Source organism: Nomascus leucogenys, chromosome 17 (assembly GCF_006542625.1).
Source record: "Nomascus leucogenys isolate Asia chromosome 17, Asia_NLE_v1, whole genome shotgun sequence".
Taxonomy (NCBI): Eukaryota; Metazoa; Chordata; class Mammalia; order Primates; family Hylobatidae; genus Nomascus; species Nomascus leucogenys.
The window spans coordinates 7,722,946-7,740,568 of NC_044397.1; the positions used below are offsets into that span (position 1 = coordinate 7,722,946).

Here is a 17,623-nt window from a genome sequence, read left to right on the forward strand (position 1 = left end):
GAGGGATGGCTAGTTAAGAAAAAGAAATTGGCCTTCAGGAAGGAGAGGCAGCCAGGGTGGTGGGGTTTCAAAGGGTAGCTTTGATTTCAGCTCTGCCGAGGACTACTAGTTGGTTACCCTGGATGAACATCTCGAAGCTCTGTTAACTCATCAATAAATCAGGGGTGCCTCAACTCATCTTGGCGCCGGCAGAGAAACTTGAACCTGGGCCCGTGGTGAGCACTGCTGAACAGAGGTTACTGCTCCAGTGGCCAGGATGCTGCTTTGCAAGCAGTGAGGGGCCAGGCACTGGGGATTGGGTCCCTTCAAGCCCTCACCAGTGCCTTATCAGCAAATCATCGGTGCCTTAATTAGAATGAGAAACCGTGCAGAAAATGATGCCAGGCAGGCCCACGCTGCTCGAATAATTTTTACTAGACAGAACTTGGTAGCCAGGGAGCCCTTGATTTGAAGATGGGTCCCCTGAGGCCCTTTCCTTCATCTAGCAACAGAGATCTAGGAACAGAGGCAGAGGTCCAAAGTCTGGCTGTCTGAGGTGGACTCATTCTGGTAGGGAAGGAGGGCTTTCCTCCATCTCTTGGCTTCCTCCTGCTTTGAGGTGCCAATTTTCAGCTTCAGCTCAGGCTTGAGGCAGGTGCTGTACAACTTGTTTTAATGTGTATTGTTTGTCTGACCCCACTCTCCAACCTCATCACCTGCCCCTGTCCCAGCTCACTGCTCAGTGGCACTGGCCACCTCATGGCCTCTGCATTGGCTGTTCCCTCAGCCTGGAATGCTTTTCCCTCCGATTTCCACACGGGTCACATCCTCACCTCCCAGCTCCCTGCTCACATGTCATCTCTTGGTGAGGGAATACCACCATCCACACCCCTGATCCCCATTCTCTATTTTCCCTCCAGACCTCATCACCATCTGACACTTTCTCCCTTCTTTAAGACAGGGTCTCACTCTGTTGCCTGGAGTGCATCATAGCTCACTGCGGCCTTGAATTCCTGGGCAGTGATTTTCCCACCTCAGCCTCCCAAGTAGCTGGGACCAAAGTGTGGGTAGTCTCAGCTACTTGGGAGGCTGAGGCAGGAAGATCACTTTTTTTTTTTTGTAGACAGGGTCTTGCTGTGTTTGCACAGGCTTGTCTTGCACTTGTGGCCTCAAGCGATCATCTAACCTCAGCATCCTAAAATGCCAGGATTATAGACATGAGCCACCAAGCCTGACCCTCTTCTTTTGCTTTATTGCCTCTTTTCTCCACAAGCAGCAGGCTCCATGAAGGAAGAACTGTCAGTTTAGTGCCCGCCACGTTCTCTATTGCTCAATTCATCAACAAACCAGCAGGGCCCAATTTAAATTAGAGGTCATTGTTAATGAAGGAAGTGATAGCAAAGAAGGTCTCCACTGCTGAAATGACTTTCACAGGATGGTTCTGTATCTTCCCAGTAGCCAGGGAGCCCTTTGTTGGCGCCCACTGTTGCCTGGCACGCAGAGCCTGTCTGAACACTCATGGCAATGAAGATGGCCCGATTTGGATCCTGGGTGGCCTTTCAGACTGGTGTTAGGGCACCTGTACCAGGTTGCTGGGAGGAGCAAAACTACTCTTTTTTTTAAAGTAATAGAACCTTCTGGAGCTTGCTATCCTCTGTGAAATTATTTACTTATTTGAGACAGAGTCTCGCTCTGTCACCCAGGCTGGAGTGCAGTGGTGCAATCTTGGCCCACTGCAACCTCCACCTCCTGGGTTCAAGCGATTCTCCTGCTTCAGCCTCCTGAGTAGCTGGGACTACAGGTGTGTGCCACCACACCTGGCTGATTTTTTATATTTTTAGTAGAGATGGGGTTTCACCGTCTTAGCCAGGATGGTTTTGCTGCCTTGGCCTCCCAAAGTGCTTGGATTACAGGTGTGAACCACCACACCCGGCCAGTGAAATAATTTCTAATGTGCAGTCACAGCCATAATTGTCCACGTCTTCTCTTTCACCAAGGGGGTGTGTGTCTTTGGGCCCACTTCTGCCTTCCCTAGCCCATGTCTCCTTGTGTCATGTAGGCCCTGGCCCAGGTGATCCTCTTTGGCTCAGCTGCTTGGCCTCCAGCCTCTAGTCCTCACTTCAGCCTGTGGGAAGGTTCTGCTGGCTCCTTCAGGGCTCCTGGCATTGCCTTTAGTCCATGTGGGTCCCTGGGCGGGCCTGGGTCAGAGCTGGCTGAGGGCATAGGCTCGGGCTGTACTGAGGGCAGCTTCCAGGTCACTAGTGCTTCCGGTGCCTTGGGCCACCACTCGCGAGCCCCAGGCCTTGCCCCCCATGTGGCTGCACACTGCCAGTGCCCAGGCCTCTGCTGTGAAGGTGGGCATGGCACCCTAGGAACAGAATCAGAAGGGGAAGTGATGCAGGGTGGCCCTCCCTGCCAGCATCCACTCAAGGTACCCTCAAGAATGGAGCTGAAGGTGATCAGCGTCCCCTTCTCAGCTGGGCATATGGTGGGGCAGTCAGGTGATGAGCCGGAGAAGGTCTGGGCTGGAAATGTGTGTGGGGAGGTGTATGAATGTGAACATCTGCTACTTCTTTACAAGGGATGTGAGGCCTGGGAGGGGTTGGTAATTAAGGAATCTCTTGGTGCTTTTTGGGGTGGGGAGGGGCTGTTTTTAGGAACAAGGAGATTCCCCTAGCCCTGTCCTGGAGTATCCTCATAGATACCTCCACCCAGCCTTGGCCCCTTTGACTGGGAGGAATTAAAAGTGTAAAATTGGAGAGCTGGACCAGGATGGGTATTAATGGGGGTGGTGGGCTGCTCTCCCACTTCCCTCACCTGGGCCACCTGACAGGCACACAGCACCTTCCCCACGGGCTGGGGGCTGAGTAGGAGCACAGACGTGCTGGGGGCCTGCTCACACAGCTGCCGTACCACCTTCACCAGCACCTGGACCACGAAAGACAGATGATGAGCCCATAGCTTCCCAGACCCCTAGCTACCTCCTGGTCAGGACTTTGCCCTCCCCAAACCCTGGGGCAGCCCCACTTGGCTAGCACTCACTGAGAGAGACTCAGCAGAGACTGTGTCCACAATCAGAGGCCCCTTTGAGTGCCGCTCCAGCAGCTCCTGAGTTTTCTTTGCAGCCTATGGGGCAGGAAGGACAAGCAGAGGGGTCAGGCTGAGAGGCAGGTTTCCAATTAGCCCCAACTTCTGAACTGAGCCCCAGCTGAGCAATCCCCTGCTTCCCTCACCCACCCCAAAGGTCATCAGCTCTAGGCAGAGGTGGCAGGGACTCTGCCTAGGGTGGCCTCCTTTTTGGGTCCCACATGTGACCTTCCTCACCTCCCTCGCCACTTCCCTTTCATCATAGCTTCAGGCCCCTACAAATAGGTCGCTGAAGGTGAAAGGAAGGTCAGAGCACAGATGGACCAGGAGTGGGCGGGAGAAAGGGGGATCCACAGTGGAGGTGCAATCAGGGCTGAATGGCACTAATCAAGTCAGCAGGCTTCCGGGGGGGTCTGAGCCAGACTTGGGAGTTGGGGGAGAAACATAGTTTGAAAGAGACAGAAGTGGGGGAATGGCCTGGGTGATGGTTCTCAGCTGGCAGGAGAAGGAAGAAGCTGCCACCACCCCGTCCTTGCAAAGCCTCTGACTCACCCCCATGCCCCGGCCCTTGAGACTTCTCAGTGTGTGTGCTGGAGTGTCCCTGGGCACATGGGTGCAGCCAAACCTCCTCTCACCTGTCCCATTTGCAGCTTACGGATGGCAGTGTTGGCACGCCGCTGCAGCATCTTCACTGTGGCCAGCAGCTCCCGCCGCTGCCACTGGGGTATCACAGCAGTTTCCACAGCCTATGGCCAGAAGCAGTGCATCACCCCTGCCCTTCCCTGAGCCATAGTCTCTGAGGTAGGGACCAGCAGGGCCAGGGAAGACACCCATCCTGTAGACAAACATCTGGGCCAGCTGGAGCCCAACCCGATTGGAGTGCTAGGGAGAGTCTGGAGGGGTCCAGGGAGGAATAGGGGAGGCAATAGGGCTAGGAGAGGGTGGGGAACAGCTCCACGGTAGGCGTGGCCCTCACTTCAATGAGTCGTCCTATGTCCTTGGACAGCCTCAGTGCCTCCGCCACATCCCGGCTCCCCTGACTCAGCCGCTCAGTGGCTGCTTTCACTTCCTGGGCCAGGCTCTGGCCTAGCTCTCGGGCCTGCAGGGAGGGGACAGGAGGGTCGGGGTCACCAGGCTTACATTCGTCTCCCCAGGACAAGGCCTTTCAACCCATTACTGGTCAGGGACAAATAAGATTTAACAATCAGGACCAATCAAGGCACCAGCACCAAATAATCAAAACACATGCCAGCTGCCAACAGCTGATATGGCCAATTGGTGTGCAAGTATGAACACTGGCTCTGCTGCTGGGCACCCCTGGGCCTGAGCATGTCACCTGCGTGTGTCCCATACACCCACTCAACCCAGAAGTCCCAGGCCTACTGGCATGCTGACCTGCTGGGCCTGCTCCCCAGTGATGGCCAGCAGGCGGGTAGTGCCCTTGGAAAGCTGGCGGTCCCCAATGATAACCAGGTCCCCTACAGCCCCTGTACGTAACAGGTGCCTGTGGGAGGAAGGAGTAAACAGAAAGTCAGGGGGTATGACAGCAGAGAAGGAAGAAGTCAGAGTGCATCTCCCATTAAGGGCTGATGGCTCCAAAGACCAAGGGAAGGGCAAGGATCCAGGGCCCCTGGGCCAGGCAGCACAAAGGAGTGACTCACGTCCCACAGCATAGCTCCACAGAGGTCTGCAGTGCGGCTTGGGAGGCTGGGTCCAATGCATGGGCCACGGGCACCCCCACTGACACCACCCGCACAGGGTCTGGGTAAACCTGAGGTCAAGAGGGGACAGGCCTGTTAACTGCCAAAGGAGAAGGATGAAGCCTCTGGGTATGCCTGAAGGAGGCCCCCGATCTCCACCAAAAGGGCTCCCCCAACTCACCTCATCTAGAGAGCGCAGGCCAGGGACCTGGGCAGTGAGCGCCAGGGGCACCTCCTCCATGTACACAGCCTTATCCTGCCCCACGGCCTCCTGCACAGTGTTCTCCACCGCCTGGAGCTGCTCTGGGGTCAATGGGGTCTGGAGGGGTGGGGAGGAAATGGAAAGACCAACATGCAGTCAGCCCCACACCTGTAACTGATGCATTGAAACACGGTCAATGTTCACTGAGCCATCCCCAGGTTCTAGAATAGTGGCTAGCACATAATAGGTGCTCAATAAACACTACTTGAGCAGACAATTCTTTTCCTTAGAGAGCTATCTGGGGCCGGGCGTGGTGGCTCACGCTTGTAATTCCAGCACTTTGGGAGGCCCAGGTGGGCGGATCACGAGGTCAGGAGATGGAGACCATGGTGAAACCCCGTCTCTACTAAAAATACAAAAAAAATTAGCCGGGATGGTGGCGGGCGCCTGTAGTCCCAGCTACTCGGAGAGGCTGAGGCAGGAGAATGGCGTGAACCCGGGAGGCAGAGCTTGCAGTGAGCCGAGATTGCGCCACTGCACTCCAGCCTGGGCGACAGAGCGAGACTCCGTCTCAAAAAAAAAAAAAAAAAAAAAAAAGAAAGCTATCTGGGAGTTGGGCCTATTGGAAGCTCCAGGCCTTTCTCTAGGCACCAAAAGTTGAAGAAACAGAAAAAGGAGGCTGTATCCACATGGAGCTTATAAGGGGTAGCCCAATGGAAGAGAGAACTACAGGATGGGGGGATGCAGGGGCAGGGAATAAGCAGGTGGGATGGGGATTAGCCAGCAAGTACTTCCTGGAGAAAGGATTTAAGCCAGATGTGTAAGAAGGGCAGGGAGACAGGGTGGCAGCAGAGGGAGAGGGCAGCCCAGTTTGAGCAAGAATGGCTTGGGTGACAGTAGAAACAAGGAGGGGGAGCGGCTGGAGCCGAAGGGAAGGCCCCTGCCAGAGGGCCTTCAGAATCCCACAACATCAGAGCTGGGCGAGGCCCCAGACACTCTGTAGCCTTACTCCTCACTGCTGCACAAGGAGCCCAACGGGAAAGGACTTGCCCAGGGTCCCATAGTGATTGGGTGGCCGTGCTGGGCCTAGAGCCCAGGCCTCTAAGGGCAACCTGCTCACAGCAGGCTGTCTCTCTTTTAAGCCTGTCACCTCACATGAAGCCTGTCTTTCTGTGCCGGGCTCACCTGGGTGGTCACATCCAAGCGCAGCTGCTCAGGATTGAGATGGGAGCCCTGCTGCTCTGTGCCAGGGCCCAGGGTCTGCCTCAGTGCCCAGTTCAGCAGGTGGGTGGCCGTGTGCTTCGCCATGCAGCCTAGACGCCAGGCCTGAAATACTTTTGTCACCCAGCATCCTGGGTGAGGGCAGGGGGGTGGGAGAGTGAAGGGGCTGCAGGGTATTGGGAACAGTTAGGGATGGTCCTTACCTTATCCACATGTAGCTGCACCTGGTCCCCTATCTGCAGGCACTCAGGGGCTACTGCCTCATGCAGGATGAAACCCCCACAGACCTGGGCCCGGGCTACTGGGAACAGCACGTCCTGAGGGAGGGTAGGGGTCAAGGTGCCTGTAGCCTTTCCCTCCCCTTGGCTCCCACTCAGGCTTGGGTCTGCCACCCACAGAAATCAGCCCGGGTTGTGGTGGAGACTCACCTCTTGCCCTGCCCGCACCAGGTAGCCACGGTCTGAAGCCTGGCCCCCCTGTTCTGCGTAGAAGTTGGTCCTGTCCAAGAGGAGGCCACAGCGCTGGCCTTTCCCCACGGAGGCCACTGCTGTCCCGTCCTCTGTATACAGCTGCAACACCTGGGCCTCACAGGTGCCGAACTCTGCCAGGGCACAGAATGGTTATTAGTGGCGGGCAGGTGCTGGGGACATGAAGGTGGGTCTGTGCCTTGAGGCCAACAGGCACCCCCGCTGGCAGGGGCACTTCCAGCTGGGGGCCACAGAGACCCCTGGTGGCCATCCTGGGGAATACATAGGGGCTAGCAGCAACCATCTTGCACATTCTTCTTAGTCATGGTCAGGCAAGCTTGTGGCGGCAGGCCTCGGTCCAGGCTCTCACCGTAACTTCCGCTGGGTCGCAGGGAGTAGTTGTACTTGGGGCTGTCATCAGTTGGGGGCACTCCTTGGCGCTGCAGCTCCCCCAGCGCGTGGACATCAAGCCACAATCCCTGCTTCTGAACTGGCTCAGCCTGCCGTGCCCGGTGCTGCAGGATGGGCATGGGCATGGAAGAAGTGCATGGAGAATGAAAGTGGGACTTCAGCCTCACAGGGCCCTGTCCCTGCCACACAGCTGTGGACTCTGCAGCCCTTCTGGAATAAGAACTCAGGGCTTGGCTGGCTGCTAGAGCCCCTGGGCTGGTTGGTGAACCACCCATCATGTCGGCTCCTTGGGATTAGGCCTTCCTGCCCACTGCTGCCCCTGGAGGGCCCCTCTCCAGGAAGCTGTGCTCGCTTCTGCTTCTGTGTTTAGCCCATTGGCTAGTGTTGCTTTCTACAGGTTGTGGCCTGAGGTTTTAGAAACCTCCCAGGTGAGGGGACAGATCCTATCTCAGCCTCTTGATTCCTCTCAATATCCACAGCTCCTCCCCAGAAGCTCAGGGCTGGGGAAGGGGTGTCCCAACAGAACCCAGCATGGGGGTGCCACACCTTGTACCTGGGCCTCCTCCTGGGCCAACCGCTCCAGTCCAGCGGAGTCCAGCTGGATCCCTTTCTCCTCCAGCATCAGCTCTACCATGTCCAAGGGGAGCCCCAGGTCTCCACACAGTGATAAGGACCAGGCCACTTCAGCTTTGAGAAAGAAAGACAAAGAATGTTGAGGAGGGGAGGGATTAGACAAAGAAGGGGAGAAAAATAAGGTCCAGGGCCCTTCTAACCACGCAGAAGCCACCAGATGCCAAACACAAATACCCCCTCCATACTGGGTAGCCTCAGGAGAGGGGTCACATTCAGGCTTCATGCCTCAAGGCCGGAGCTGGGGGTAGTCCAGGGTACTCCCTGGGCACACGTCATTTCAAGGGAGGAGGGAAGCTCAGTCTATGCATGAAACCAACCTAGGAAAGCAGGAGGCAGGGCTAGCTGGGCAGTGTGGACATGGGGAGAGGCAGGGTGGTATTCCTGCTGCAGAGGGGTCTGGGTATGGAAGGAGAGTCCAGGGAGAGAAGAACATTGGGAGGAGGTCAGGGGTGGACATGAGGCATGGGGCTGGCCCACAGCTCCCTCTTCTGCCCACCCTGGTGAGTCTCAGCGAGCCCCTTGTGCATGGGCTAGGTATCCCGCTTACCAGGGAACATATCTGAAGGCCCCAGGGTCCTCAGAGTCCGATCAATGATCCGCCGACCCCGCTCCAGGGAGGCCAGGAAGGCTGCCTCGTCCTCTGACACCAGATTGGCGATCTGAACCAGGCAGAGCAGAAGTGGAGCTGGGTCTCCTTGGAAGGAGGGTCTCTTTCCACAGCTCTCCCATCAACCCCTTTCTCTCCCACTGGAATCCAGTACCTGGGCTGAGTTCCTTTGCAGTTCTGGATAAGCATCTCCCTGTGGAAGGTGGAGAGGGCTGAGGAGGTGTGAAAGGCAACCAACCCACCCCCACCTCCCCACCCTGGGCCTCCCTGAGGACACCTGCCCTGGAGGCTCAGACCCATTGAGGGGCTGGGAGAGGGACTCAAATGGGGAACTGGTTTCCCTGTAGGGTGGCAGAAGGGGGTCCTGAGGTCAAAGGCTCAGCAGTTTGGGCAAGGAGCCTCCTCAAGTTTTCCTGCTTCTTGTAAGCAAGGACAGCTTTCTTAGTTTGCTGATAGGATGCTGGGCTCGATATTTAGGGTGGGGACCTCTGGGCACCCAGGCTGGGGGCACTGTCTAGGCTCAGTGGTAGGCTCCCCAAAGTGCCCAGGGAGGCCCACAGTGGAGAAGAAGCTCTGTCCTTACCAATGTCTCCACCACTACAGGTACCAGGCTGCCTAGGAAGCCAGGTGGTGCCTTTAAGATCTCCATGGAGAAACGCACAGCTCGACGGAGGATCCGACGAAGAACCAGCCTAAAGGGGTTCAGAGCCCAGACATGAACCCCCCAGCAGCTCATGGTCAGCAATATGGGGAGTGGGAAGGACAAGGTCCACAGTGTGTGCTCCTATCTCAAAGCTTTCCCTCTCCCTATTCCTCCTACTGGCTCACTCACACCCACCTCTCCTCTTCCTTCCCTCCTCCACCTGAGACCCCCAGCAGCCCCTGTCCTCTCTATAGCCCTTCCAGACTCACGGGGGACCTGACATCCCAGGGAAGACGCCATCAGAGATGCAGACACTGAGTGTGCGGATGTGGTCAGCCACCACGCGGTACGCTGTGTCTGTGTGCCCCTCGTCTGCCACCCCTACTCGGCCCAAGTAAGGGGGTGCCCTGCAGCCCTGGGAAGCAGAAGAGAAAGAGTCAGCCAGTGGCCCTGCCTGACCTGGCCCAGGTGGGTGCTCTTTATCGCCTCTAGAGCATCTGCCCTCAGCCCTAAAGCCAACCACATCCAGAATGGCCTTGCCAGTCCAGTCGTGCGCTGAGAAGCCTCACGGATGAGCAGGAGCCAGGCCCTGCCCTCACAGGGCTCATATTTGGTGCTACAAGTGAACATATCTGTGACCATTTACTGAATTTCTACTATCAGAACTGGGTGAGTACTTGAACAACATGACCTCGAATCCCCAAAATAGCCCATTCCAGGAGGTGTTAGTATCCTTGCTTTAAAGAAGAAGCTGAGGCTCAGAGGAACTCAGTGACACAAGGCTACCCAGCTCTCGAGGAGCAGATCTGAGATCTCAGCCAGGTTTGTTGGACTCCAGGTGCTCTCCACTACCTGTTCTTGCCTCTCCCATCTTTTGTAGGGGTGGGCAGGGAGGGAGTGTGTAAGCTACCTACATGGAAATGCTCCAAAGCAGGGAGCTTGATTCACTTACCTCCAAACCTCTCTCTTCCCCAGGCTTCTTCATCTAACAGTCCTGCCATTCACTGTGTTGCTCAAGTCCATAGCCTGGGAGCCATCTTTGAATTCTCTTTCCCCTACTCATCGTGATCCATCAGTGGGTCCTTTCACTCCTACCTCCATGAGATCTCTCAAATCAATCTACTTGTCTCTACTTCCACTGCTATTAGCCGAAGCATGCCCTGTGGTCCTTGCCTGGACCGATAATAGCCTCCCAACTGATTCCTAAGTTTCTGCTCTCATCTTCCTCCAGCTCATCTTCCACACAGCAACAGGAGTAGCCTTTTAAAAGTGTACATCAGGCTGGGCGCGGTGGCTCACACCTGTAATCTCAACACTTCGGGAGGCTGAGGCGGGTGGATCACCCGAGGTCAAGAGTTTGAGACCAGCCTGGCCAACTTGGTGAAACCCCATCTGTACTAAAAATACAAAAATTAGTCAGGTGTGGTGGTGGGTGCCTGTAATCCCAGCTACTCTGGAAGCTGAGGCATGAGAATCGCTTGAGCCCCGGAGGCAGAGGTTGCAGTGAGCCGAGATCATGCCACTGCACTCCAGCCTGCATGACAGAGCAAGACTCTGTCTCAAAAAGAAAAAAAAAAAAGAAGGGTTCTCAGTGGGGAGTGTGGCATGATCTGATGTACACTTTTATTTATTTATTTTTTTTGAGATGAAGTCTCGCTCTGTTGCCCAGGTTGGAGTGCAGTAGCATGATCTCAGCTCAGCTTACTGCAACCTCCACCTCCTGGGTTCAAGAGATTCTTCTGCCTCAGCCTCCCAAGTGGCTGGGACTACAGGTGTGTGCCACCATGCCTGGCTGATTTTTCTATTTTTTTAGTAGAGACAGGGTTTTGCCATGTTGGCCAGGCTGGTCTCCAACTCCTGACCTCAAGTGATCCGCCTCCCTCTGCCTCTCCAAGTGCTGGGATTACAGGAGTGAGCCACCGTGCCCAGCCCTGAGAACCCCTCTCACCACTCGGAGCACCAAGGCCCCACTTTGGACTTTAAGGCCCACAAGACTGGATTCTGCCTTCTTCTCTGTGGTAGACTGTTCGCAAAAATGGCCCTTTCCTAGGCATATGCCACTTTAAAATGGGACTTTACAGCTGTTTCCCATCAAGGGACAGAATCTATTTCTCCATCCCCTGAATCTGTGCTGGCTTTGTGACTTGCTTTGGCCCATAGAATACAGTGGAAACAACACTGTTCTGAGCCTGTGTGTCTGCTCTCTGTCTTGGAACCTTGCTGAGCTGTGATGTGGACAAGCCCAGACTAGCCAGCTAGGTGATGACAGACACATGGCCCAGTCACCCCTACTGCCCCCAAACTGACAGCCAGCCAAGCCCCAGAAGAGCTGCTGCCTCTCAGCTGACCATAGATGGATGAGTGAGCTCACACAAGACCAAAGAATGAGCCAGCTAAGCCCAGCCTAAACGCTAGCTCAGAGTCAGGGGGCAGATACTTGGTTGTTGGTTAAGCCACAGAGCATGAGGGTGGTTTGTTATACAGCAAAAGCTAACTGACACATGTTCCTACTATATCCCATGGGATTCTCCTTTAGCTGGCTGGCCACCTTTTAGTTTTTGGCACATGTCAAGCCCTTCCTGGGGGGCAAGGAGGGAGGGTATAAGCTACACACACAGAAATGCTCCAAAGCAGGGAGATTGATTCACCTAGCTCCAAACCTCTCTCTTCCCCAAGCTTCTTCATCTCAGTAAATAGTCATGCCATTCACTGTGTTGCTCAAGCCAATAGCCTGGGAACCATCTTTGATTTCTCTTTCCCTTCCCCATCTAATCCATCAGTACCAAGGCCCTTGGTACCTGCTGTCCCCTCTGCCTGGAAAGAGCTTCCTGTAGCTGACTCCTCCTCCTCTGGGGCTCAGCTCAAGGGTCATCTTCTCGGTGAGCCTTCCCCAAGCACCTTATCTAAGATTCCTCTGTACCCCTCCTTCTTCCTAGTTACTTCACCCATGTTTACTGCCTGTTCACAATCTGTAAGCTATTGTCTTGTTTTTTAACACATTTATTGATTGTCTATCTCTCATGCTAGCATATAATCTCCATGATCTCTTTCCCGCTTACTGCTGTGTCTTCTGTACCAAACACAAAGGACTTAACATAAAGTAAGCACTCAACACGTATTTTCTGAATAAATGAAAGAGGTAAGGAGTTAGGAGGAACATCAGGTAATAAGTAATGAATCCCAGTGTCTTGCTTGACGTCTTGGAATTCTTGGTTGGTTATTGTCCTCAGATGCTGAGAACACTCTGTGTTCTCAACAAAGATGGAATGCAGTGGGGCTGAGGGCTGTGAAGAGCAGGTTAGAGGGCTTCTGGAAGGGAAGAGGCACTCACCTGCTGTATGGCGTTGAGCAGCGGGGAAAAGAGGTCAGTGTCATAGGTGGAGTGTTTGCCTTGCAGCACAGCCACCAGCCTTTCCAGGCCCATTCCTGTGTCCACATGCCGCTGGGGCAGGGGCTGCAGGCTTCCATCTGCCTCTCTGGCCAGGGAAGGTTTGCAAGGTGAGGCCCCACCCAGGATTACAGGTGTGAGACAGATGCCCAAGTGGAGTAGAGAAATGGGGGGAGGGGGGCCAAGGGAGCTGACAGTGGGAGGAACCAGACAATCAGTGTCTTCCCCTGCCACCCTGCAATAGCAGATGATGATGGCCTTGGGATCCTGTCCTTCCTCATATAGGGCTATCTCCACTCTCACCCCTGCTTAGGCCCTTGCCTGGGCACCAGACATCCCATCTTGGGACAGAATTCTTTGCCCCTAGAAAGACATGTCAAGGCTAGAAGAAAATCTGAGATCATCAAGTTCAACTCATTGATCATCAAGTTCAACAGAGAATAGCAGTGACTTGTTCAAGCTGTCACAGGTAAAGACTACAATTAAATCAGTTATTATCTATAAGGTGTTGAGAATTGTGCCTGACACATGGTAAGCACCATTTACGTGTTTGTTTTTATATGAAACAGATCAAAGTCTTCTAATTGCCACCTTTTCCACTTCTAGCCAGGGATTCTCATCCTGCTTCAGCACCCCATTACCTGTTGTGTTGCATGAAGACCAGGTTCCAAAGCTCTACCAGCTGGGGGGCTCCCACCCCACCAGCAAGGTCGTAGTGGATCTCAGTACAGGGCCCACAAGGGCCAGTATCCCCCATCTCCCAGAAGTTCTCTTGTGGTCCAAAGGAAAGCACACGGCTAGTCGGCACCCTGGGGAGAAAGGCAGGTGAGTGGTGGGAGACAGACAGACCCAGAAGCTGAGACTCTCTCTGCCATGAGAGCCCCTCCCTCAAGGCACAGCTCAGCAAGAGGAGGCACAGGGCTGACCCCACAGTATCCTGGAATGAAATGCTGAGACTCTGAGGATTGGTGCTGGTAGTCTCCATTTTCCAGGCCTCCTGACCTCCAGGAATGAACATAAGGAGGGGGCTGACTCACCCTAAGCTCAGCCAGATGTCCCTGGTCTCCAGGTCTGGGTCCAGTCCTGCCTTGGGGTCACCATCAAAGTAGGAGACCCAGAGCCTTTCCTCAGGGACCCCATAGACCTGAGTCAGCAGTTCCCAGGCCATGTTACAAGCCTCCTCCTGCAGCAGAGACCAGCATGGGGTGGGGGGAGGAAGATGGGTGAGAGGCAGACCCCACTGAAGTAATCAAGCCACATGAGTTTAGCCCCCGACTTAAGACAAAAGCATTTCTGCTGCCATGTTGTTCCCAGAATAAGCCATGAACCATTACTGCCTCTGAGTGTTTTCCTGCCCAGAAAGCTTCCCCCTTCTTCTAAATTCTATCTTCTTTCAAGTCCCAGGACAAGTCCCACTTTCACATGAAATTCTCTGCCTACTCTAGCCTGGAGTGATCTTTAACTCCAGTAAGCACCTTAGCATTGCTGTTTGACCATTTATTCAAACAACAATTTTTGAGTAATCATTAGGCAGGAAGTACAGTCTCTGCCCTTCAGGGACTTACAATCCAATCAGGGGAGTGAGGTAATTCCTGTTATACCTGCTCAACTAGCACTTTGCCTCCACATCTGGTATGAGGCCCTGCCTAAGCAGACAGTACAATGGAAACAGGACAAATTGACTCCCTTCTTGGCTGATCACTGATCCCCAGAGACTCACCTTAAAATATTCACCCCCAAAGGCCCAATTGCCAAGCATTTCAAAGAAGGTATGATGGGAAAGGTCTCGACCCACATCTTCCAGGTCGTTATGGTGTCCTCCAGCTCTCACACATTTCTGGCTGTTGGCCACACGTCGGAAGCCTGCCATCTCACTTCGTGGATCCACGGTGCCCAGAAAGATTGGCTTGAACTGGAAGCACATAGAGTGGGGAGGGGGAGAAGGGTATCCAATTTCTCAGTAGAAGGGAAATGTGGGGAGTGGGGATAGGGATGGCTGTTCAGACCGAAGGCTGCCTGTGCCCCTGAGAGTGCAGTGTAATCTTGGTCTAGGAGGACAACCTGGGAGCCTGGGGACAGCCATCTCTGGTGTCTGGGAAGCAGAGAAGAGGTAAATAAATCATGAACCAGAGACCCTCTGCTAGTAAAATAGGCAAGGTAAAAGGAGGAGGAATGTGTTGGGAGCTGAAAACGGGGCGCTGAAAGGTGGCATCCTCCGTCTCAGCTTCTTCAACCACACCCAATAACTTCAGGGTACAAAACTGAGACTCATTTGGTAGGGAGCCCAGACAGCCTCTAAGGTTAACTTATGCCGCCCCTATTTTACAGATGAGGACAAGGAAGTCTGGAAAAGGTGAGTGGTTGATAAAAATCAAAAGCTTAGAAATAGTACTCAGCACACAATAGGTGATCAATAAACATTTAATGAAAGCGTTATCTTTATTTAAATAACGAATAAATGAAATCAGACTTCTCCCTCGGGATTCCACTCCAGCCATTTCTGGACCTAATACTCAATCCCAATCCAGAAGTTCCCAGCTCAAGCCCTCCCCAAGCCCTCCCTATACTCTGAGCGCCGTACCCCCATCACTTTAACCCAACCAAGCACCGCCCTCTTTCCCCAAAAGCTACGAACTCCGCCTCTCGCTTCTTTTGCCAAATCCTGCAGCGTCTTTCTCACCGGAAAACTCACGAACTCCGCTCTCTATCAATATGGTTCGGCCCTCACCTGGTTCATGCCAGCATTGACAAAAAGCAAACTGGGGTCGCCGCGGGGCCGCACGGAAGCGGAGCGCACCAGCCGGTGGCCATGGCGGTCCCGAAAGAAGTTCAGAAAGGCGGCCCTCACGGCCGAGGCCTTGGCTGCAGGGGGCTCCGATGAGAGCGGCCGATGGCTGGGGCCCCGCCATGCGGGCGACCTTCGAATGGCCCGCCGCAGCCGCCGGGCTGCAGCTGCCACTGACGCTGCCATTGTAGCTCCAGGCAGTGACTTTACGGGGTCAAAGAGTGAAGAGGGAAGGAAGCCAGGCGTTTCCTACAGCGGCCCCTGGCGGTAGGAGGACTCAGGGGGCGGCCTCTGCCGCCGGGATGGAAGTGATCGATTGGGTCGCTGGCAGAAGTCTGTCTAGCACAGCGCCTGGCACATAGTAGGCTCTTAATTCATTCGGCATTAAACAAATATTCATTGAGAGCCTACTATGTGCTAGGCATTCTTTTGGGTGTTTAGGGTACAAAATTAACAAAATGCCCTGCCCACTGAAATCCGTATTCTAGCAGTAATTGCTGGTGCTTATTAGTTTTGCAAAGTTACAAATGGGGTTGCAATAAACAGGTGTGGATTCCACTTCGTGTGTCTGTGTGTGTTTCGTGTGTGTTTTTCCAGGCTGAGGGAAGAAGGCGGAGAGTGACAGGGGAGTATCAGCATTCATTCGAGAGGTGTTCAACAAATATTTATTGAAGACCTAGTATGTGCTAGGCACTGTTCTAGGCATTTGCCAGTTCCCTTGGACCTTGGCATCAGACACGGCCATTTTGCCCTTGAAGCAGGAGTCTATAGGAGAACACAGAACCCAAACAGCATCTGCTATATTATTAATTGCCTAACATTTGGTCTTCTCATTTGCCTGAGGATCAGAGAGAATCCAGGTCGTCAAGGCAGGAGGAAGCTGTTGGCTAATAGCTGCAGAGATTTCACTCTCTAAGCCTTCTAATGCCCTAAGGTTTTGTGTGTTTTCGTTTAGGGTAAGAGATATACCGGTTCTACCTCTCCCTTCTGTCTTTCCATAGTAACAGCTGTGACCCTGAAGCCAACAGGCCCTTGTGGATGCAATCAGGGTGCTCATGGGGCTTCTCATGATGCCCTTGGCTTGGGAAATTAAACAGATTGGGAAGAGAGAAGAGAATCTGCCAAAGCTAAAACTCAATAGAGGTTCCAGAGCTGAGGTCAGTGTAATAACTGAGAAGGCCTTAGCCATCCGGGTGGTCTCTTTTAGCCACGATTCTGTGTGTGTTAAGTTATTTGGAGTCTTTGTATACATAGTTTCTCTGGGGAATCTACATTGGACTTGAATTTCTATAGTGATAGTAAATTCTCAACTTTGTATTCTGACAGCACCTATAACTCCTATTCCATGATCCCCTTTTTCTCCGTTTGCCCACATAGATTACAGGTGTTGTTTTGAAAGTGTGTTTGGCCTGTTTTGGTTTTTCCATTGTTTCTGGAACAGGAAGCTAAAGCCAGCTGGGGATTTCTGTGCGATTGATGACTTTTTTTTTTTTTTTTTTGAGATGGAATTTCGCTCTTGTTGCCCAGGCTGGAGTGCAATAGCGTAATCTCGGCCCATTGCAACCTTTGTCTCCCGGGTTCAAGCAATTATCCTGCCTTAGCCTCCTGAGTAGATGGGATTACAGGCATGCACCACCACGCCCGGCCAATTTTGTATTTTTAGTAGAGATGGGGTTTCTCCATGTTGGTCAGGCTGGTCTTGAACTCCTGACCTCAGGTGATCTGCCTACCCGGCCTTCCGAAGTGCTGGGATTATAGGCATGCACCACTGCGCCCAGCTGAGATTGATGATCTTTAGACAAGACTGTGAAATTATTTCCCAAACTGAGATGGGAGTGTTTTGCCATACAAACCTGGCAGGGCCTCTACTCAGTAGTAACATCAACTTTTTTTTTTTCACATTTTGCCCAGAAAGTCATTGTGTTATATTAGAAACTCCAAACATGGATCTAGTGTGGAGCCATATAATTTTTTTTTAAAACAGCTTTATTGAAATATGATTTACATACTATACAATTCACCCATTTAAATAAAGTGTACAGTTCAATGCCTTTTAGTATATTTACATAGAGTTGCCCATCCATCACCACAATCGCTTTTGGAACATTTTCATTACTTCCCAATAAAACCCCAAATCCTTTAGCCATTAACTCCCAATCGTCTCATCCTTCCTCATCCCTGGCAACCACTAATCTACCTTCTGTCTCTACAGACTTGTATATTCTGGACATTTCATGTAAATGGAATCATATAATATGTGGTTCTTTGTAACTGGCTTCTTTCACGTAAAATAATGTTTTCAAGGTACATCCGTGTTGTAGCATGTACTATGGATTTTTAGAAAAATGTTTTTAGTTGTTTTCTGTTTGAAGTAGGTTTTTCTCTCATCTTATTTTGTCTTTGACACTAAAAATGATAATTTTCTTTTCTTTAAATGTGGTGCTCTTTGGTGAATCATTAGGTTCTTTTTAATATTTCCCAGTGAAGCAAAGTGGTTCAT

The 17,623-nt window shown here is 52.9% G+C and overlaps 1 protein-coding gene across 3 annotated transcripts; it reads right to left on the bottom strand.

The window, feature by feature from the left end:
- Window positions 1–391: 391 nt before the first annotated feature.
- Window positions 392–15,496, bottom strand: AARS2 (alanyl-tRNA synthetase 2, mitochondrial). Of its 3 annotated transcripts, XR_004026542.1 has the most exons (23): window positions 15,067–15,496; window positions 14,059–14,250; window positions 13,376–13,521; window positions 12,980–13,147; window positions 12,282–12,426; window positions 9,220–9,365; window positions 8,891–8,999; window positions 8,462–8,500; window positions 8,248–8,359; window positions 7,621–7,754; window positions 7,027–7,171; window positions 6,618–6,790; window positions 6,393–6,506; window positions 6,154–6,294; window positions 4,948–5,085; window positions 4,728–4,837; window positions 4,462–4,570; window positions 4,043–4,165; window positions 3,702–3,812; window positions 3,022–3,105; window positions 2,797–2,907; window positions 1,166–2,347; window positions 392–1,012 (listed from the first exon to the last, which is right to left on the bottom strand). XR_004026542.1 is itself a non-coding variant. In XM_030797483.1 (22 exons), exons 1-22 carry the CDS (start codon window positions 15,307–15,309, stop codon window positions 2,183–2,185), a joined length of 2,958 nt encoding a protein of 985 aa, XP_030653343.1. In that variant the 5' UTR covers window positions 15,310–15,496; the 3' UTR covers window positions 392–2,182. The 3 variants fall into 3 exon arrangements, 2 of the variants coding, with proteins under 2 accessions (XP_030653343.1, XP_030653344.1); XM_030797483.1 differs by having other exon boundaries at window positions 392–2,347; XM_030797484.1 differs by lacking the exons at window positions 392–1,012; window positions 6,393–6,506 and having other exon boundaries at window positions 1,103–2,347.
- Window positions 15,497–17,623: the final 2,127 nt, after the last annotated feature.

Coding starts and splice junctions, on each gene's coding strand:
- AARS2 (XM_030797483.1), bottom strand. CDS start 15,309: ATGGCAGCGTCAGTGGCAGCTGCAGCCCGGCGGCTGCGGCGGGCCATT. Junction 4,838..4,947: donor GCCTGCGCTCTCTAGATGAG/GTGAGTTGGGGG, acceptor TCTTGACCTCAG/GTTTACCCAGACCCTGTGCG. Junction 3,106..3,701: donor GTAAGCTGCAAATGGGACAG/GTGAGAGGAGGT, acceptor CCTGCCCCATAG/GCTGCAAAGAAAACTCAGGA.